This window comes from Protopterus annectens, chromosome 5.part0 (assembly GCF_019279795.1).
Source record: "Protopterus annectens isolate FY-2018-M chromosome 5.part0, PAN1.0, whole genome shotgun sequence".
Lineage (NCBI taxonomy): Eukaryota > Metazoa > Chordata > Ceratodontiformes > Protopteridae > Protopterus > Protopterus annectens.
In genome coordinates, this window is record NC_056735.1 from 827098699 (window position 1) to 827121749 (window position 23051).

Below are 23051 nucleotides of genomic sequence, written 5' to 3' on the forward strand. Positions count from 1 at the left end.
ATAGCAGTTTGTGAGAATATGCAGATTGGGAATAGAGTAAGACTTAGGTAATGGGATAGAATCAGTGTTGTGCATGTTTTGTGTTGTGTATGTTGCGTGTTCTTTTATCGTGTGTAGTGATACTGTTACAGAAAGTGTTTAGTAACATAATGTGGAGGGATTGTGCTAGGTGCAGCTTAGTGTAGGATTAAGGTTGCTGTTAGGGTTAGCTCACACAAAGAAAATGATGCAGGAAGGGGCCCCTGCCCACCTGAATTATGTGTGCTAACCCTAAGTATAAACCTAACCCAGCACATTACAGTACTATAACCCTTTCCCTAGCAGTATCAGTACCAAGATGACACTTGCTCTTGGTTTTGTAGATGAGGTTTACCGAAACAGGAGAGTAGTATATATAGCCATACATGTCAATATATATATATATAAACAAGTGCCTGCACCAACACATCTAAGGGATGGCAACTGTAGATTCTTTTTTTCCTGTAAGTCAGATTTAGTTTATAACTCATTATTATTTACATGCAGATATAAAGGTATAATCATCATGCTTGTGCAATTTACTGCTGCCTTCTCTTGTTTCACTACTGAAGATTTCATTAGGCCTAACTCCCAGAGGACAGATTTAACCTTAAAAAATACTTGCTTCTCAGACGTTTGCATTTTAAACTGTACTTGGCTTATCAATTTTCAGCACCATCTGGAATGCTTTATGGACCACATCACTGGCTTTATCCCAGCTGCATGAGCAGAAACATGTTCTACATTCTTTTATGTAAGAACTGCCATGTGCATGAGTTCTGGCATAGTTCTATGTAATGAAAGATGAGTTAATGATTACTTCAAACCTGGCATGCACTTGAGGTATGAATTGCTTTATCAGTACCATCATACCATTCCTGTACTACCTAAAAACATCTAGTATGCAAGCTGTGTGTCTTTGTACTTTTTTGCCCATGTTGCTCTTGGAGTTTTTCTTACCACTAGAAATTGATTTAGTAAATTGCAGCTATGTTTAGTATGTCCCCACCCTAGAGTCCAGATTCCAAGGATAGCTGATTAATGCATTTTTCATATGAACATAAGCTAATGTGTTTGAATTAATGAAGAATGATAACATCGGTGAGGTAGGCAGAGCCCTTTTCCCAAGACACACACACACACACACACACACACACACACACACACACACACACACACTGTGCACAGACATGCAGTCTTCCTGAATCATTCAAGATAATCATTTCTTCAGAATCTCCTATGCTTCATTGCCTTCCTCGGATCATTTCTGTCACATTAATCACAAGTAGCAGGACTCTTTATTTTATGAGATACTTGTCAAAACACATTGTTTTCCCTACAGGTCTGTTTTTTTTTTTAATTCATGACATATAGTACTTTGGTTTGTTACTCCTACTATGCTTTCTTTGTTTAATCTATGTAACTAATTAAAGCAGTTCTGACTTTAGCTGTACCACTCGGAAGAGAATACTGTAAGATAATTAATTATCATTTCTTTTCAAAACATTCTACATAAAAATAAACTGGAATCCAAAATTTTATTTTATTTATTTATTTTATTTTACATTTGTTGGCCGGGATAGTCCAACTGGATGCATGTCTATTTTCAGCAGAAGCCCGGGGAGAAAAGCTCCATGGAATAACAAATCATAATGCGTCACATATTACAAATAACAAATAACAAATACATTATTTACAGAGATTAGATGGGCAGACAATACATATTACATATAGAATATTTTCAGTGATTAGAAGAGCAAACATTATAACAAATTGTCAGGTAGTGTTATTCAGTGAGAGAATCGGATAAAATTACATAGTAGGCTACCTAGCAGATTTACACATTCCAGAGACAGGTTAACCAGGCTTGATACAGTGACATAGCCAGTTTGTTCCCAGGTATGTTACGTTTTAATTTTAAAGCAAAAAATCATTAAAACTTGCATAGTTTTCTGAGCAGCCATGTAAATGTTGTGACTGCCAATTATTTACCATTTTTATATTTTGTGATCTTGGATGAATATGTAAATATATTTAAATATCATCTTTTAAATCATATCTAATGTTTGCTTGTCACATATATTCTGCATGAACCTTTTGCGTATTTTGTGGTTTATGCTTTGAATTTAATATCATGTGACATCTTGGTGTCAGTGGTACAACAGGTAGTATACTCGCCTTTGGTGCAGAAGGCTGTGGGTTCTCTTCCTGCACTAGGCAGATTAATTACTTACACTTCTGTATAGCATAAAGGGGTGCTGCACTCCAGAGAGTGATATCCTTCAGATGAGATGTTAAATCAAGGTCCATCTACTTGAGTACTCAAAAAGAGTACGGGAAGTTCCCCAAGTAGTATAAATACTATCTCACATCTCCCCTGAAAAGACGCTAGTGGGATAGATTAAATAAATAAATAAAATAAAACGTATAATGTCACCATAGAAAAAAATACATGTTTTATCTTTGCATACTGCCACTACATAAAAATTACCTGTTTTTACCCAGATGTCTTAAGAACACTCTGTGTAACATACCCTTATAAATAATTTGTCCTTCCACAAGCATCTGGAGCTTTCCTCCCAAGGTCTGTACTGAAAATTGACTTTACTTGGTAGAACTTTCCTGGTCAACAAAGACAAATTAATAATAATGAATGTATGAATGAATAAATAAATAAATTAGAAGTGCTGTAGTCACCTGTACAATTTTTAAAGGTAGGCATACTAAGCGATGTGTAAATCACAGGTTCATAGGTGATTACTTGGCTAATGACCACAGGGAACCTTAATAAGCCTCGTCATGCTTACCAAATGTATGTCACTGATTTGTCCACATTTTACAACTTTTGACTATTGCTTACTCACCGATTTATGTGACAAGCCAGAGTAGTTTGAATCACTGTTATCTGCATAGTGTTGCCATACTTTTTAAGGTCCTTCTCCTCTCTCTCCTACTGACTGTCCAGCCTGCTTTGTCCTAAATTAGGGAACACGAAGAACTAATACACATCTGCTGTGTTTTGAATAACAAGTAGGGAAAAAAATTCTCAGAAAGTGAGACTGCGGCGTGTTTATCTATTTTTGAACAAATTAAAGGGTAGAAATGGGAGTATAGAAAAGAGATGAAAAAGGAAAAAAAGCAGAGGGTAAAACAGAAGGTGAACACATGATGAGCAGGCAGGATGGAGGTGGGGAAGGTGGAATTTTTTTTGTGTAAGAGGTGTTCATATTTTCATGCAGAAAGAGAATGTAAGTTGCAGAAGGAAGGTAAAAAGGTTAGGTTAATTAACAAGGGAAGACACACATGACTAACAGGGTGTGTGATAGTACAATAAGGGAAGGAAAACACAGTGGTGAAGGAGACATCAGACAAACAGAGGGAAGACAGTGTTGAGGGAGAGGAAGATTGAACAACGAATAGGGATGGGCGTCAATAAAAGGAGGAAACACCAGTAAAGCAGATAAGATGGGAGTTGCCAGCTGTAGTGTCTGCCAGCTGCAACCCAATAGGAGATTACTCACTACCCTTGGTATAGTCAACACACTGGTCAGGCATCTGACCTCCTGTCGATAATCTCACCCGCAGTTTCAACCAGCTACAGATGGGTGACAAAGGTGTCACTTCCACTGGCTCTGCTACCAGTGGGTAAAGCTTTCTCAGCATTTAGGTGTAAGGCTACCTGAAGTGGGTGGTACAGGTTGCACAGGAGGTGTTGTGATGACTGCAGCATGCTGAGTCCCAGATGTATTAGGTGCTTCTGCTGGTGAAGGCAGTGCTGGTGCTACTGCCTCCTGGGGGGCCAAATAAGCTTTACCAGAGAAATAGGTGCAGGTCATTCTGCTACTACTGCTTGCAACTGTCAAATAAATGGAGAGAAACAATATAATAAACAAGATAAATGCATATAATAAAAATTATAGTAACAAAGGGGGTGGGGGAGAGTAGAGTACAAACAAAATAAAAGCACAAACCTTAGATATATAGGCTCAAAAGGAGCTTCCAGTCCAGGAGGCCCTTGAGGAGCCTTGCTTGAATTCCCAGCTACCTCCAAGACCCAAGACCGTCAATTTTTTATATATGTATATGTATATATATATATATATATATATATATATATATATATATATATATATATATATATGTGTGTGTGTGTGTATATATATATATATATATATATATATATATATATATATATATATATATATATATATATATATATATATGGTTCCCTATCAGAAGCCTGAAACACTATAAGCCTGAAAATCAAAATCCTGAAAACTATAGACTGAAAGTTCAAAATCCTGAAACTCAAAATCCTGAAAACACAAAATGGACATACTGACGTCATTGTGGCTTTGCTATTGTTAGCCCTGTGGTATTGGGTCATGCGTTGGGTTCAGGTAAGTGTGCGGTTGGTTTTATGTTAGGGTTAGGGGCGGTTTAAGTGAGTTAGGGTTAGGGCGCGGGTCAGGTGAGTGTGCGATAGTGACGGACCTTAGGGTTAGGGTTAGGGTCAGGGTCAGTTGGTAGATATTAGTGTCTTTATAGTGACATATTAGCATTATTTGTGTTTTCAGGATTTTGAGTTTCAGGATTTTGAACTTTCAGTCTATAGTTTTCACGATTTTGATTTTCAGGCTTATAGTGTTTCAAGCTTCTGATAGGGAACTATATATATATATATATATATATATATATATATATATATATATATATACACACACACATATATATATATATATATATATATATATATATATATATATACACACACACACATATATATATATATATATATATATATATATATATATATATATATATATATATTTATATGGTTCCCCTTCAGAAGGCCGAATGGCTGAAATCTCGAAATGCATATGGCCGAAGCCATATGCTCGAATTTCAGAAGCTCGACCTTCTGAAAGGAAAAATAAAAAAACAACGGAACACAAAACAATGTTTCTGCAGGGGGCAAGCCCTCCTGCACCCCCCCACACCCCCTGGTACTTATTTATTCCACCTCCGAGATCGCACTACAGCGCAGAAAGGGAAATCTCCCATTCTGTGCTGTATACCAATCCCCATTCTGAAGGTCGAGCTTCTGAAATGTCGAGCATATGGTCTCGACCATATGCATTTCGAGATTTCAGCCATTCGACCTTCTGAAGGGGAACCATTTATATATATATATATGTCTACACACATTTGTTTACCAGGAAAGCCCAACTGGGCCAGAAGCCCATTTTCAGTAGAGGCCTGGTGAGAAAAGCTCCACAGAAATATAAGCAAAATACACTACTTAGATAGTACAATATTATACATATAGTAATATGCAGAATACACATCAACTAGTTAGTCTATGCAAAGAAGTATTCAGTACAGTTGTATAGTAGATACAGGTTCAAAAATGAAAAACATAAAAGCATTTTAGTAAAGATCACTGCAAGAAAAATAAAATTAGTACTGTGTACATATTAAATAACAGTGATGAACAAATGAGATTTCCTTTATATATATACATATATATATATATATATATATATATATATGTATATATATGTATATGTATATATTTTTTCTTGAGTAGTAATAACACAGTAACACTAAGGGGAGGGAGAAAATGAGGTAAGGAGTGGACAGTGTGTTGAGAGAGTTGTAGATATATTGTCAGTCAGGTTTGGCACAGGAGCAATGCCAGTTCTTGGATAGATGTTCAAATAGTTATTTGAAATTGGTAGATTCAGGTGTGTTTTTGGAGGGTATGGGGTAGAGAGTTCCATAATTTGGCTATTTGATTTGAGAATAAGGCTTTACCATGAGTGTTGTTAGCTATGTTTACTGTGAGAAAGTTTCTTTCTGCAGATCTTAGACTTTGTGGACATGAGTGGGAAACAAGTTCCTTGAGGGATTGGCAGCTGTCATGATGGAAGATGATACTGTGTGTGAATTTAAATTGGTAGAAATGGAGGTTAGGTAGCTCCAGCCAATTTAATTTATGTAGAGCAATACAATGGTGGGTTTGGTGAGGAAGGTCGGCTGCGAAACAGGCAATTTTGTTGCAGCAAGTTTCCAATTTGGTTAAGTCTGATTCTTTTTAAGTTGGTAAAGAGGGGGAAAGCATAAAGGAACTTAGAGAGGAGGAAGGTTCTGGATATGGCTAGTCTCATATTGTCAGTGAGGAATGGCTTGCTTCTGTACAGTGAGTCAAGTTTGCTGTGAACTTTTTTAACTGTGGTGGCTCTGTGTTGGTGAAATCTTTGTTTGTTGTTGATGCTCACACCATGGTGTTTTGTATGCTCAACTGGTTAGATGGCTGTGTTGTTTGCTGACCGAATGATGAAAGAGGGGTGGTAGGTGATTGTTCGCTACTGGTAAATAGGATTAACTGTGTCTTTTTGGGACTGAGGATTAGTTGTGATTTACTTAAATATGTTTCAGTATCATTAAAAGCTTGTTGGTCTACTATTTGGAGGTCTGGTAAGGTATCTGCTGAGCAGATTAAACTTGAATCATCCACTAACTATCCCAGCTGTGCCTACTCCTGATACCTACCCAAAAATTTGATACATACCCTCTCTCGCTATACCCACCTTACTACCACTCCTATACCTTTCATCCCTGTCTTCTTTGTACTCCTGTTCTGCTCTTCAATCCATTGCCCAGCTACCCGTTTAATTTCACTCTAACTCTTGCATGTACATTATACTGTGTTACCTAAAAATCCATGCCTATTATTGCTACTGTCTAGCCTTCTAAGCATTCATGTAACTAAATTGTATTTTTGTATGTTCTGTAAAGTATAGCCTTCTTGCCATTTATGTAACTGAAAGTTAATTTCTGTATAATTTGTATGTGGAGCTTTTCTCCCCGGGCCTCCACTGAAAATGGGCTCTCTAAGGCCCAGTGGACTTTCTCAGTAAACAAATGCAATAAATAAATGATACTTTAGAGTGTGTTGTGGATGAGGATAGATCGTTAGAGAAGATGGTGAAAAGAAGGGGCCCTAGTATGGATCCTTGGGGGACTCCGACTGAGACAGGCAGAAGTGGTGGGAGTTCAGATTTCCATCGTACTTCTTGTTGTCTGTTAGAAAGATAGCTTAGGAACCAGGAGAGGGAAGAATTTGATATGTTTAGTTAGGCAAGAGTATTGAGGAGTTTCTGATGGGAGACCGCGTCAAATGCTTTTGACATGTCTAGGAAGATTGATGCTACTTACTTGTTTGAATTTCTGAGTTGGTTGATGGTGTTAGAGAAATTAATTAGAGCGGTGGTGGTGCTATGTTTCTGTCTGAAACTGTGTTGGGAGGGAGAGATAAAGTTGTGAGATAGCAGGTTTTGTAGAGATTGAGCGTGTATACATTTTTCCAGAATTTTGACATGGGGGAAAGGATGTCTATGGGTCAGCAATTGTTTAATTCTGTTGATGTTCCTCCTTTATGTAGAGGGGTGATATAGGAAATTTTGCATTATTTTGGGACATATTGTTCTGCTATAGACCTAATGCCGCGGTGGTACGGCGGTAGCGTTGTTACCTCACAGCAAGAGGTTCTCCCGTTAGATTCTCGGCGTGGCTTGGGAGTGCCTTCTGTGTGGAGTCTGCATGTCCTCCCCACGGTTGGGTAGCGTTCGAAAGACATGCGTGTGTAAATGGACATGCCTTCGTTGAAGGTTGGGCATCGAGCTGGCACCTCAGCATTTTGTAAAAATCCACTGCCAGTCATTAGCGGACCGGAGTTCCGCTGTGGCGACCCCTTACCAGGAAAAAGCAAAAAGACAAACATTGTTCTGCTATAGACCTATTTACCAGATTGGAGATGAGCAGAGCTATGGCATCAGCTGAAAGTTTGAGGTACTCACTGGGGAGTTGGTCAGCTGCTAAGGAAGAAGGTCTTTTTTTTCAGCATCATACTTATGGTGTTACTTGGGACAGGTTTGAGGTCAAAAGAGTTGTTGTCAGTTTCCACATTAGGTGGAAGAGATGGTGGGGTGGAATTGTTCCCTGTAACTAAGGAGAAGATGGTATTTATAAAGTAAGTATGCATATGTATGTATGTGTGTGTGTATATATATATATATATATATATATATACACATATATATACATATATATATATATAGGTATGTGTGTATATATATATATATATATATATATATATATATATAGGTATATATATATATATATATATATATATATATATAGGTATATATATATATATATATATATATATATATATATATATATATATATATATATATATATATATATATATATATATATATATATATATATATATATATATATATATATATATATATATATATATATATATATATATATATATATATATATATATATATATATATATATATATATATATATATACACAGACACATAGGTCTACTTTGTTTCATTGAAAGCTCATTTCACTGAATTTCAGTTCATTCTGACCAAATTGCTGAAAGCTCAAATTACTGAAAACTTAATTCACCGAATCTCATTTCACTGAAGAGAAGTACTGGCACTGTGTAGAGTACTGTAAGGCATGTAAAAGGTATATGCCCTTTTCCCCACTGTAGTGCAATCCTGGAGTTAATATATATAGTTGGAGGGGCACAGTCCCCCATATTGGGGGGGTGAGGGGGGCATAGGCACTTTACTTAGTTTGGGTTTATATTGTCTTCTGGAAAGAGTTAGTCATTGGTGTTGTAAGTATACATGTTTATGGTTTAAAATGTATTGTTTTTAAGCTTTCGGTGAAATATAATATAAAATCAAACTAGATGGAGGCTATGCCCCCCACACCCCCCAATGTGAGAGTTAGTATATATAAAGTAGTGGGGGTGTGGGAGGGCACAGGGGGGCTTGCCTTTATAGTGTGCAATTTAATTTTTATTACCGGTTCGGTGAACCAGAATTCATGAAAGTGCACTTTCATTGAAGTGCACTTTCGCGTAATTGGGGTTGTACTTTTGTTTGTTGAAGGAACGTAACTTAGACAAATAAAAGTAGACACACACACACACACACACACACAGATATATATATATATATATATATATATATATATATATATATATATATATATACACAAATATATATGATATGAGGCAATCATGAAGTGGAGGTATTAAAAAATGATACTGTTGGTGATTTTGACAGGATGATCTTGCAATAAAGGCTCTACAGCAGTACATGTGCAGAGATTACTGTAATATAAATATTATTATTATAACAGATATAAGTCAAATATCTAGGTGCTGTGGTGGTGCAGTGGTAGCTTTGTTGCCTCACAGCAAGAGGTTCTCCCGTTCGATTCTCGGCTGGTGTGTGGGGAGTGCCTTCTGTGTGGAGTCTGCATGTCCTCCCCACGGTCAAGTGGTGTTCCGAAAGACATGCATGAATGGGAGTGCCTTCATTGAAGGTTGGGCATCGAGCTAGCAACTCGGCACCGTAAAAACCTACTGCCAATCATTAGCGGACCGGTGTTCCACTGTGGCGACTCCTAACCGTGAAAAGCCGAAAGACAAACAACAACATAAGTTAAATATCTGCAGTATAAGAAATAGAAAGATATAAAAAAATGAAGGACAGGATAAAGAAGGAAGTAATGGAGGAGAGGAGAACAGACTGTAGTCATGGTTGCCCAGAAGCATGTGGTAGCCACAGATGTACTAATGGAAGGGGGAAGTGGATTCACTTTCCCAGTAGAGTAGAATAGAGTAGAAAGGAGAGGGTAAAATATAAAATGGAAGGTGGTGTAACCTAGGACATAGGGGTAGTGCTGTACCACCCCCACTTCTCTTCTGGTCCCCCAAACTCTTCATTTCTAGCAATCCTCTGTAAATGCATACAGGTACTTACCATAAGCATATGTAGACTATACGGAATGGTGGATCAGGGGTATATAGTATCATATGACTAGATAGTTTGCTTGTGAAGATGATATTAATATATGAGATGTATTTAGCAACATGGCAGATGCTATAGCAATTGTTAATTAAGAGCAGTTTATGAAAGAAGCCATTGAACTACTGTACAAACTGAAGCCAACTGTGGATGAAAGGGTACAGGGGTAAGAAGAGGAAATTGGAAGGGACTACAAAGCAGCAGTAAGAGGACATGACTGTGACAAAGAAAGGAAGATAAGGAGTAAAGGAAGTTTTCAAGCAGAGAACTTGGACAATTGATTGTAGCACCCATCATGTTGATGACCCACCCATCCTGATGATGAGAGTGAGCCCGCAGCCAGAAGCCCTGACAGATAAAGCAACTGTTGATGGAATGTATGATGATGATGGTGCACTGGAGTATTTCGATACATTTTTGGACTCAGTGAATCAGAAATAGCATATCCAAGGTTGGAGACACACTGATATTCCAGCAGGAAGAAAGGAACTGTTTTGAGAGATAATGGGGGGGGGGGGGGGTTAGCATTAGTAGGTTCCAACCCTCATCCAGCAACATGCAACTTCTGGGTAGAACGTGTTACATGGAGCTGTGAATTTTTAACTGCTTGGTAAGGCATACATTGTTGTAAGCTACTGCCTTACAATGTCACTATGCAGTGCCCCCAGTGCTGGGCTGTGATTCATAAAGTAGTCACAGTCTGTATGCATTAGCATAGATCATTGCCATATTGTGATAACAAGGGGAGATGGGACGATGGGACTGTGCAAACATTTATTGGTGCAGACTGGGCAAGGTAGGGTGTGGTAGCTGGCTTTGCCTGCACCAAGAGCAGCTCCATTGCTGATAGGGATTTTTCTGCCATTTAGCAGAGTTGGTGTTTTAATGTTTGTTTTACAGTGCTAAGATGTTGCTGTGCATCCACCCATCCACAACATCTTTTCCCACTTTTCTTTTTCAGGAGCACACCATTATTGGTATATATATATATATATATATATATATATATATATATATATATATGTAGAAGCTGACTTGTAGGTCATCACTATGGGACAGGCTAATAGTCCAGTGCTACTAGCTGTTTGAATTGCGTAAGAGCAGGTGGAGGTTGATTTTCATCTCTACTTTTTGTATGGAGAACTGCGGTTAAATAATAGGACAAGGTCATATGCATAATCTTCTCCATTGTCCACTGATATCTTTTAACTAGTACAAGATTGGTACACAAACTTACTGCATTGCAGTCTTGCTCCACTAAGTTTCAGCATTTATTAATCAGCACGTAAGCTGTTATGGTTACCTCAAAAATGTATCCAAAATTGACGTTTAAAGAGAGATGAATAATATTTTAATTATTTATTTGTTACTTACTTAATGCATATTTATGTATTTATTTTATGTTTTTCAGCCCCACAAAGAACCATCAACGAAACCTCCGGAAGATGGAAACCAGGAGTGCAGAAGGTTATGTTAACACCCAGTCATCCCAAAAATACTTTGAAAAAAGCAGAGGTGAGAATTGCTGACTACTTAAATAGTGAAATATGCTTAGCAGTGCTCTGCTGAGGAATATAAACATTCATAACTTTGGCTTAACAATCAATGTTTCATAATTCTGAATGTCCATTAATGTTTATTGACTGCATACTGCCAAGTATTTGAAATATTTCATAGTGTAAGAAAAGGCAGGAAACCACATTTCTATAGAGAGCCTGTCAACCAGATCCTTTCCAGTTTTCTTTATCCTCAGCAAACCTCAAAGGGGACTGCTTTGCATTTGTTGTGTATTTAAATTGTACAGGCAGTGCATCATTCTATTTTTCTGTGAATTATTGCTCATTTAACATTCACTTACATATTTTTATGTGAAATAAATAAAACTTGGAGAAAGAACAGGCTTTGCTCTGCAGGTCTATACTACTCAAGTCTCTCCCTTCTACATGATTTAAGAATGTACAAAAAATGCCTCTCCAAGGCAAAATAAGTATTGCACATTTTGATGAATGCAGTCTGAAATAACATAGACAATGTTTATTCATATTTGGGGACTAATATTTTGCAAAAGGTGATAGGCAGAAGCTGTCTAGATCACACAGATGACTGTCCGGGGGGGGGGGGGGGATCTCTGGTCAAGATAATACCCCCGTTCTCTAGTAAACAGAGAAAGTCTGTCATCGCACATCTACTCCCAGCATGATATCAGTGATATGAGATTTTAATGTAATTAACTAATTAATTAATTCATAACATTTATCATTGCATTCATTCAATCATTCATGCATACATTCTTTCACTTTATGTTTGCATAGTTAGTCCAATTCGGGGTTGTGGTGGTGAAAAAGGCTATCCTAAAACTCAGGGGATGCGAGACAAAGTGAGTAAATTAAAGATGGACGTCAAACTTCTCAACTTCTTTGCTCAAGAATTCTGGGCAAAGCCAAAATTAATGGGGGGGGGGGCAGAGGCCCAAAATTATGGATAATTTTAACATTTATTCTAATTTTTCTTAAAAAGTTAACCAAAAAACAAGTTTGCATCAACATGCATTTTCAGAATAATAAAAAGTGTGAACTTATAATGGCTGGCACTATTGACTGCAATGCTCAGTGATGTACAAGAAAATCAAACATTTTACATGGAGCAGGGCACAAAAGTGATGCAAAATTAGATGATTTCTGCCAAATCAGGGACAATTGAGAGGCATGGTGGGGGACATATCCTTCACAGCATTAACACAAATACCTGCAGACATGCAGGCTAGCTAGACACACACACAGTCACTGACTCACTGACTCACTCACTCACTGACTCACTCACTCACTCACGCACTCACTCACTCACTCACTCACTCACTCACTCACTCACTCACTCACTCACTCACTCACAAGTAATTTTGGGAATCATCACCTGCCTTTGACTTATATCTGGAATTTGAGGAGTCAAAGCACCCAACAAAAACTCAGAGGGATATGATAAGGACATGTAGACTTGTCAAAGAAAACATCCCATGCAAGAATCAGACCAACAAAGGAAGTGCTGCAAGGATATAGTGCTAATAGTTGTTCACCCTGCAGCTTGTTTTTACCTTGGTACTTATGTAATTATTTGGGAACGGGGGAAATGGATTAGTCTTGAAAGCTTTGGCTGTACGTATGTAAATCTGGGACAAAGTATAAACCAGATATTCATTCTATCAAATATGCTAGTGGGAAGAAAAAAGACGCTTATGTAATAGAAGACTCATGCAAATGTGGAATTATGCAGTGTCCCTGCAAACACTAACAGAAGTCAGGATCAAACCACTAAACTTAAAGTTGTTTGAATTATAACTATTAACCACAGAGCACCCACTACATCCTAAATAAACACATCAATTACTACATATGTGTAAAGGCAGAAAAAAGGTAGAAAGTTTTAATCTTCCAATTTCCATCAAGATGCTCACTTTCATATCCACTCTAGTTGCTGGTACACTAATGACATCTGGTGACAACCTGTTGTGCCATGTCTTTGAGACACTCATTCATTCGTTTGTTTATACTTGCCTATTTAGCCAGTGTATTTGTCTTGAAAAGGTAAAGTTATTTTCTTAGATAAACTGCCAGTACACGTGCAGATTATTATAAGAATAATAATCTTTTAAACATCGTTTTTGTGCCTTACCTTGTGCACTGTTCCCTTCGGCTCCAGTCATTAGTCAGCTACCCTCAGATAGCACCAAGCCCTGTTTCCTAGATGCTGGTGGAGTGGCCTGTGTCATGACACTTAAGAAGATTGTTTTCTTGCTTCCATTACCATCCCTTACAACTGTTCCATTAATGTGCTAAGTTAGTGCATATTAGACTTTTTTTTTTTGGCGGGGGGTACCCTTTGCCTCTGCAATGACCCGACCCAGTTCGGCTTTGTTAAGGGCAGATCATGCCTACTAAACCTGGTTGACTTCTTCGAGACAGTCACCAAGGCCATAGACGAGGGAAAGGTGGTTCACACAGCCTACCTTGACCTCACCAGGGCTTTCAACACCATTCCCCACTCCGTATTACAGAAAAACTCACCAGGCTGAACATAAACCTCTACATCATGAGATGAGTTGCCAACTGGCTTACAGACAGAACTCACACGGTAGGAATAGTGGGCTCCAGGTCCAACTCTAAACCAGTCACAAGTGGTGTCCCACAAGGCTTGGTCCTGGGACCCCCTACTGTTCGGCATATACTTCTCAGAAGTACAGGTAAACACAGGAGGACTATGGTTAACCAAGTTCGCCAATGACTGCAAACTGGGAGCCATAATTGACTCTCCCGCTGACATGGACATCCTCCAAAAGAGCCTTACTGAGATGGACAGCTGGTGTCAAAGTCATGGCCTCAAGCTAAATGCCAAAAAATGCATAGTCATCCCATTTGGGAAAAACAAAACACCTACGAATTACCACATAGGTGACAGCCCCCTTAATACAGAAGAGGTAATAAGAGATCTGGGGACCCAGGTAGATAATAATCTCTCCTTTGACAATCATATTGCCAAAGTAGTTAGGAAATCCTTCTATGTGGCCCATCTAATTGCTAAAGGGTTTGCATCTAGAAATAAAGAGGTAATAGTGCCCCTCTACTCATCACTCATCAGAGTCATCATAGAGTACAATGCCCCATTTGGGATGTACTTCCAACAGCTGGAAAGACCACAAAAGTACCTCACCAAGAGGATTACTGGCCACAAACATATGTCCTATGCAGCCCAACTGAAAAAACTCCAGGTGTACTCAGTGGCATATTACTTACTCAGAAGTGATCTCTGCCTGACTTACAAAGCCATGTCCAACTCAGAATTGATGGACATGCTCCACCTAAAGAAATCCAAGTCACTGTGAGCCATGTGCTCTAGTGAGCTAAACCTCGGCACTACAATAAATAGAAGGTGCTGGAGGGGTAGATTCCTGTCACAGAGACTCCCCATGCTTTGGAACAAAATTCCAAACTACATTAGGCAGAGCCCCTCACTAACACTCTTCAAGAGAAACCTTGACGAGTGGATGGGTAACAGAAAATACACCCCTGGGATCACTTAATTGACTCTGCTTGACAGAAGATCAGTTAATTAATCAATGGGGGTGGCAAAAGCTGACACACTCTGGCTAGGCTTATAAATGCCCTCGGGCAGATAGCCTAGTACCTACCTATAAACCTAATGCCATCCTTACCAGAACTGCTTTTCCACAAGTTTCCATTCCTGATCAAGGACTATTTCCTTAGAAAAACATTGCTTTGAAGCCCACCCCCTACTTCCACCACTCTGCCAGGAGATGGAATTGAGCTGATGTTCACTTTTCCTTCCTCCACACGTTGGTTGGCCTAATGATACTTGCTCTAATGTTCAATCTAGATTGTCAGTAGCACAGGTGAATGTACTGCCCATAGCTATTGGGACAGCTATAATAAGTTTATTTTCTTACTTTCTAGGATTCCACATCCACTTTTCTGGAGAGTTGTATTACAGTCTGGTAATTTGCATTTATGCAGTTAAATAAAGAAATCTGTTGCCTCTCTGAAGATGTTCATCGTGCATACAGCTGCAGTCATAACAGATGGGTTTTCCTGCCATCAGGCGGGTCCTCGGTCGGCCGAATTCCAAAGTCTAGATCCGGCGTCGGTTGTCGTCGCTTCCTCCCTGACATCAGTGTGACAGGGGTACAAAAGAACCAGCTGACGCCATTTTCTTCAGTCTTTCTTGCCGCGCGGTGCCCGAAGCAGAAGCAGTTCGCAAGTGCCGGTCGGCCACCTCCTGAGATTACGAATATTTTTCAACTGAAGTCTTCTTGAAAGCTAAGTACCCCGTTGGGGAAACTTTTCTTGCCTCAGACCGATGTCAGACAAAGTTAATAATTGCATTTCATGTGGGAAGAAAATACCGCATAAGGATTTTCATTCACTCTGCATTCCTTGCTTAGGCCCAAACCACGACGTCTCGGCCTGTAGTTTTTGTGCTACATTCAACAGACGCACTATTAAGCATCGGGCGGAGTTCACCCAACACTATTTTGGCAAAAAATTTAATTACATTATGTCGTCGGATACTCCGACTCCAGTTTTGAGTAAAAGACGCAAAGATAAGGACCAACATACAAGGTCCGCGGCTTCTACCGACACCACGCCAAAGCCGAATACAGGTGGTCCGGTTCTCAGTGAGGTGCCTACGCAGCCCCTGACTACCAATGACACTTCATTGGCAGTGTCTACTGTGCCCGAGGTCGCAGGCTCTTCGGCCCACACCCCGACTACAGATACCGAAGCCACTCTTGGCGGTGAAACTCAGAGTTTAGACAGGTCTGCCACCTCTCAAGGTGTCTTCAGGCTTTCCTCTTCTTTTTCCATCAAGGCTTTCACTAAGTCTAAAGCAGCCATGCATACTTAAAGACAAGCTCCTCGGGGCCCTTCTCAAGGCCCCATTCCTAAAAAGCAGATGCTCAAAATGGCTGAGGATTTGATTACTCTTATCAGGGGTTCTCAACCCCCACAGGACAAAAGGCCCAGAGTGGAGGAAGAATCCCCCTCCTCGGACCAGGCCTCCATTATTTCAGAACATTCTGATGACCAGGAACATTCATACTCCCCTTTTGAAGATTCTGATGCAGAGGAGTCCATTCCCTCTGTCTCCCCCCCTGAGGATTACTCTTTTGGGGAAACCTTGCATACCTTGAGTTAACACTTTCACTGGGAAGGCCAAGAGTACTCAGACTCCAAGAAAAGGCTTAGGGATTTTCTCTTGCTCCCTCAGCACAGGCTTCTGGCTATACCTCCTGTCTTAGACATTCTAGATTATGTGTATTCGGAGGCCTGCCTTAACCCAGACTCTTTACCTCCAGCCCCAGTCAAGCCTGACAGGTATTACCGGGTTCCTGACTCACACCAATTCCTATACAAAAGCCATGCGGCTGACCCAGAAAGTATCTCACAGGGCCCCAAGGGAATTAAGGCCTCCACTGCTAAAAATCCATTACCTTCAGAGAGAGATTCCAGAGCTTTAGAAAGGTGGGGGAAAAATGTATACACCTCGGCCACCTTAACCATGAGGGCATTAAGCTGTCAGTTCCATATGTTAAAGTACCAACAGTTTTTGTTATCACAGTTGAGAAGCAAAATGTCACAACCTGAACAACCAGACTTGAAGGAGTTGCAGGATTTGATACATAGTGCAGAACAAGTGGGTAAACATACCTTGCAATGTGGTTTTGATGCTTTAGAGGCCTCATGTAGAGCTGTTTTTACAGGATCAGTCATACGTAGACATGCCTGGCTCAAAGAGCAAACCTTACCAGATCATATCAAAGCTAAATTACTAGATGCCCCTCTGCAAAAAGATGTATTGTTTGGTGTTAAAGCTGAGGAGGTATTAAAGAAAATGGAGGAAAAGGCAAAATCAATGCAAACAGTGAAAGATTTCCTACAGGTACAACCTCCACGTTTCAGTAGAAATTGGCCTTCCAAAAATTGGTCCTTTCCAGCCACGGACAGACCCCAAAGAGGTAAATACAGGTGCCCGAGGGGCAGAGGGCAATCTCAAGGATCATTTAGAGGCAGACAATGGCAAGCACCTACACAAAGAGGTGGTGAGGATAGTTCACAGCCATTCAGAAAGCAGTCCCAATGACTTTCCCCTTTGCATGCCAAGCAAGGCTCAAATGGCAGCACCTTTAGGCGGAAAACTGTCATTATTTTCGAAAAATTGGCATATTGTCACAAAAGACAAATGGATCCTGGACATTATAGACAGAGGCTACAGATTCCACTTTCACACCCTTCCAAAAATGAGAGGCATGCCAAACCTGCCACACAATCAAAGGGCAGAGGCACAAAAACAAATATCAGATCTCATGGACATGGAAGCTATTCAAGAGGTACCTGCACAAGAACAGGGTCAAGGTTTTTACTCCAGACTATTCCTGGTACCAAGGAAGGGAAAAGATTGGCGACCTATTTTGGACCTATCCATCCTAAACACATTTTTACTTGTGCCAAAATTCAAGATGCTCACATTACAACAGCTTCTTCCCACGCTGGGCAAGGAGTCTTGGCTGGTAACATTGGACCTCAAGGAGGCATACCTGCATGTCCCAATCAGACAAGATTGCAGAAGATACCTCAGATTTCTTGCAGGTTCAACCCATTATCAATTCTCTGCATTGCCCTTTGGCTTATCTACTGCACCCAGAGTGTTCACGAAATGCCTGGCATCAGTAATTGCCTACTGCAGACTTCAAGGGATACAACTATACCCATATTTGGACGACTGCCTGATCCAAGCAGACAGCAAGCACATACTTCTGAAACATCTGGCTTTTGTAATAATGTTGTTGAATTCTCTGGGATACACAGTCAACAAAAGGAAATCAAGGCTAATACCCTCTCAAACAATAATTTTCCTGGGTGCCAGCTTGGATGCAAACACCCAGATGGCCTACCACACGCCAGAGAAACAGGGGCAACTAACTCAATACTTCAGAAAATTAGCAAATTTCACCAGGCTGACTGCAAGGAAAATTCTGCAGGCTCTGGGATTCATGGCATCTTGCATCCTACTAATCCCATGTGCAAAGCTGCATATGAGGAAACTTCAATGGTACCTGAAAAACCTATGGTCTCAACACAGCCACACTTTGGAAACAATAATACCACTGATTCCATGTCTTCAAAAGGAATTTCTGTGGTGGGCTCAAGCATGCCAAAGAAACACAGGTCTCCCATTCTGCAAGCCTCAAGTAAATCAGGTCATCACAACAGATGCCTCGGACTACACCTGGGGGGGCGCACATGACAAATCGGTGCATTCAGGGCAAATGGTCCCAAAAAGAAAAGCACCTACACATCAATCAAAAGGAAATGCTAGCAGTAATACATGCTATTATAGCTTTCAAAAACCATCTGCATCCAGGTCAGCTATTGATAAGGACAGACAACACCACAGTAATGTGGTACATAAACAGGGAGGAACCCATTCATACCCCCTATGCAGGCTGGCCATGTCTCTTTGGAACATGGCTCTGGAATTACAAATTGAACTTCAAGCACAGTACTTGCCAGGCAAGGAAAACACACTGGCAGACAACCTAAGCAGAAATATGACAGATCCACACGAATGGAAGTTGCATCCTCAAGTTTTTACAGGGTTAATTCAAGCATGGGGAAGGCCAGACAGAGATCTCTTTGCCTCCCACAGAAATCATCAATTGGAAAAATTCTGCTCAAGGACCTTTCATCCACAGGCCTGGAGAATGGACGCACTCTCTTTCAGTTGGACAACAATGACAGTTTATGCCTTTCCACCTCTTCCTCTGCTGCCCAAAGTTCTATTAAAAACCAGAGCAGACAGACCAAAGATGATTCTCATTGCTCCAGACTGGCCAAGACAACACTGGTACCCACTCCTGAGGAGCCTGACACATTCCTCACCATGGATCTTACCTCTAATGCCTCTTCTTCTGACTCAGCACAACTTCAAAACTCTTCACAGTCAGCTGAAAACACTCAATCTAGCCGCATGGAAGATTCCTTAACTTCACAACAGACCCTACTCTCCAAGGAGGTGCAGGATGTCATTTTGGAGGCCAGAAGGCCTTCTACTAGAAAAGCTTACTCCGCAAAATGGAAACAGTTTTGTGCCTGGAATGAGAAAAAGGGTCAGAATCCTGGAATACTGAATTTTCCTCAAATATTACAGTACCTAGCTGAGATGCTAAGCAGTGGACTTTCATTCTCCTCCATCAAAATCCATGCCTCGGCCATTTCTGCAGAGTACAACACTGATCCTTCTTTATTCTCTCATCCTCTCTTAAGACAGTTCCTTAGAGGGGCTAAGAATATAAAACCCCCAAGGAAACAACCAGTGCCTGCTTGGGACCTCAATTTCATTCTAGAAAAACTGACCTTGCCTCCTTTTGAGCCAGCTGCCTCAACAGAACTGCAATATTTGTCCTGGAAAACAGCCTTCCTTCTGGCTATCACCTCAGTTCGCAGGGTATCGGAACTACAAGCCCTCATGGTTGTGCAGCCTTTCATCATTTTCCATCAGGACAGAGTTTCCTTATGAACCAATCCGTCCTTTATGCCAAAGGTGGTATCCAGGGTAGCTCTGAATCAGGCTATCCACTTACCTACCTTTTACCCTAATCCTCAAAACAAAGGGGAGAGACTACTACATTCCTTGGACATCCACAGACAGCTGCATTATTATTTGGACAGAGCAAAGCCTTTCAGAAAATCAGAGCAACTCTTTGTGTCCTATGCTACAGGAGCTCAAGGGAAGCCAATTTCCAAACAGACAATCTCAAAATGGATAGCCCACTGCATACGCTTTTGTTACTCTTTTCATGGTAAAACTGTACCTGCAGGCATCAGATTTCACTCCACAAGGGCCACAGCTACCTCTGCAGCTTTCCTCAGGGGGGTTCCTATCAAGGATATTTTGGAAGCAGCCACTTGGAGTTCTGTACATACCTTCTCCAAGCACTATCATCTACCATTATACTCCAAATCTAGAGCAGGCTTTGCCACTGCAGTCTTGCAGGGCATCCTGGCTCCTCCTAGTTCCACCTTGTGCCTACCACCCCTTTTTTAGCTTTGGGATTCTACCCATCTGTTATGACTGCAGCTGTATGCCGATGAACATAGTGCAGTTTTGTACCTTCCATAAATGTCGATGTTCGAGTGCTAATACAGCTGCAGTCCAGGTTTTCCTCCCTCCTTCCCCTCTTGGGACAGGCCTAATGGCTAACACCTCCTCATACAGCCTGATTGGGGTATTCATTTATGGTGTATTTGCTTGCAACTACTGTTTTTTGATTATATTGCATTGCATTATTACATAAATGTATGTATTGCCTTCCTTCTGGGGGCACCTGACATCTGGGGCAAGAAAAACTGAAGAAAATGGCGTTGGCTGGTTCTTTTGTACCCCTGTCGCACTGACGTCAGGGAGGAAGCAACGACAACCGACGCCGGACTTAGACTTTGGAATTCGGCCGACCGAGGACCCGCCTGACGGCAGGAAAACCCATCTGTTATGACTGCAGCTGTATTAGCACTCGAACATCTACATTTATGGTAGGTACAAAACTGTACTTTCCAAACTATAATTCCATATAATGTAAAATAAAAAATGTTAATGCCTGTACTTTGTGAGTTCTCACCGGTAATACAAAACTAAATTATCCCTGTGCATATTTTGTGAGCCCTCACCTATATCCTCATTGCACAATAACACGTTACATGCATTGTATCTCGTCACACAGTATCCTAGCTGTGTACAGAGATATTTCACCAAATGATAATTTGTTTAAACTTGAAATAAAGAAAATATCTTGATTATTATTAATAGGTCAATAGCTTATAATAAACTATGTTAGAGCCAAAGGCCAATTATAGCACAGACTCCAAATCTAAGGAAAAACTCCTACTCCTTGCCCAAGTATTTAAATTCTTTTCAAACAATTGCAATGACTGTAATGGACATATGACTAAGGGGAGTATATTTTACTAATAAACCATTGACTGAGATAGATATCTAGTTCTCAAAACAGTTCTACGCCTTCGTACCTTATTGATATAACTGACTCCTCTGGTAGTTTTACGTGAATCAGTTCTAAATTCCAAACATAACTCTTCATTCGTAAGAGCTCGATATGCTAGACATAAATTTCCTCATAAATACTAATTAATAGAAAAAAGTCCCAGATTTTGCAATCGGGAGGTATATAGATTTCCACATCCACTGTGAACTTTTGCTCTATGCCCTCAAGTACCAACAAATCACATTACGCTAAGATGAAAAACAACATAGATTCAATAACTGGACAAACAAATGTGATAAAAACGTTTGTTAAGAGTTCCTTAATCTTGCCATCAAAGTTCCAGAAAATTATCCCAACAACTCTAATAGCCTTTACTTTAATAATTTGAGCATGCATCATAAACCTTAAATTGTTACTAACTAGTACGCCTAAATCTGTATATAGTGACAATTCAATTGCAGTTGACATTTAAATAGACACTCACTTGCTGTCTACCAGTTGCTTTGTTTGTGCCTAATCCAGACTACTTTTTTGGGATGTTGTAGGTTACCTAGTCCCTGCTGCTAACTTCTCTAGTTAGGGAGTCTAGTAGGTACCCATTTGTCAGTGTCTACCTAGAAACAAGAAGCAAATAATAAATAAAAAATACAGACTCGATCCCTGTCCTCCCCTTGCGTAAAGAACACTATCATTCATAATCTTTTATGCAGTGTATCTTGTTCTCACACTTTTAACCCATCCTTACTATGCATACCCTGCTGTGCATCATCCGTTCTTTCTACCTAGGGAAAGAAAGTCTTTGCCTTTCACAGCCAAGTCAAAACTTTTTTCCTGTGGCTTTTATTGTAATATATTTTAGTGGGCATTTCAGTTAACAGCCTTAAACTGTTTCGTACTACACTTGCAATACAGTTGCAAGACACCATATAGTGGCACGCATGTCCCACGAAACATATCACAGTGACTATGCAGTTTTATCTAAAATGATGAGTTCACATTTGACACACAGCATTGTTTTAAAACTATTTTACCACTTTTGTGCAAGTGGTTTCTAGATGACCATGCTAAAATGCTGAAGTAAAATGTTACAATGTACCAGTGTTAGGGAGATGCATATAATATGCAAAAAGAGTAGTACAATTTTAGTGTCTTTCAGTGTTTTGATTTGGCATATCACAATATTTGCTCAGAGTACTTCATGAATGTTGCACCCATCAGTTGTTCATTCTAGCTCCAAATGACTATTTCATTGTTATAATGATTATTTTATTAAAGAAAGGACATTTTTCCTATAAAATCACCTATAAAACAAATGTATTCCTTTCAGTGCTGTTGGTAATGAAAGAATCTAATAAAATGGAAAGGGTTATATGTCATTTAGCAAATGCTGCAAGACATTTTCAGCATTTTGAAATTGAATCTCTCTCATAATTATGCATGAATACCACATCACAATAATAATAGATGTGCTTTTTACAAATAATGTTTGTATACTATGTAAAGGGGATGTTAGATTTCCTTTGTGCTTTAACTTTAATTCAGATTGTAACACATT

General features: G+C 39.7%; 1 protein-coding gene across 1 annotated transcript in view; it reads left to right on the top strand.

Annotated features, from left to right (window-relative positions):
• MCF2L (MCF.2 cell line derived transforming sequence like) overlaps positions 1–23051 on the top strand; it is a 1071259-nt gene that overhangs the window by 1021522 nt on the left and 26686 nt on the right. The window contains exon 26 of the mRNA XM_044071884.1: positions 11342–11445. Within this exon, the coding sequence (XP_043927819.1) occupies positions 11342–11445 (104 nt within the window). The remainder of the gene's footprint in view (positions 1–11341; positions 11446–23051) is intronic.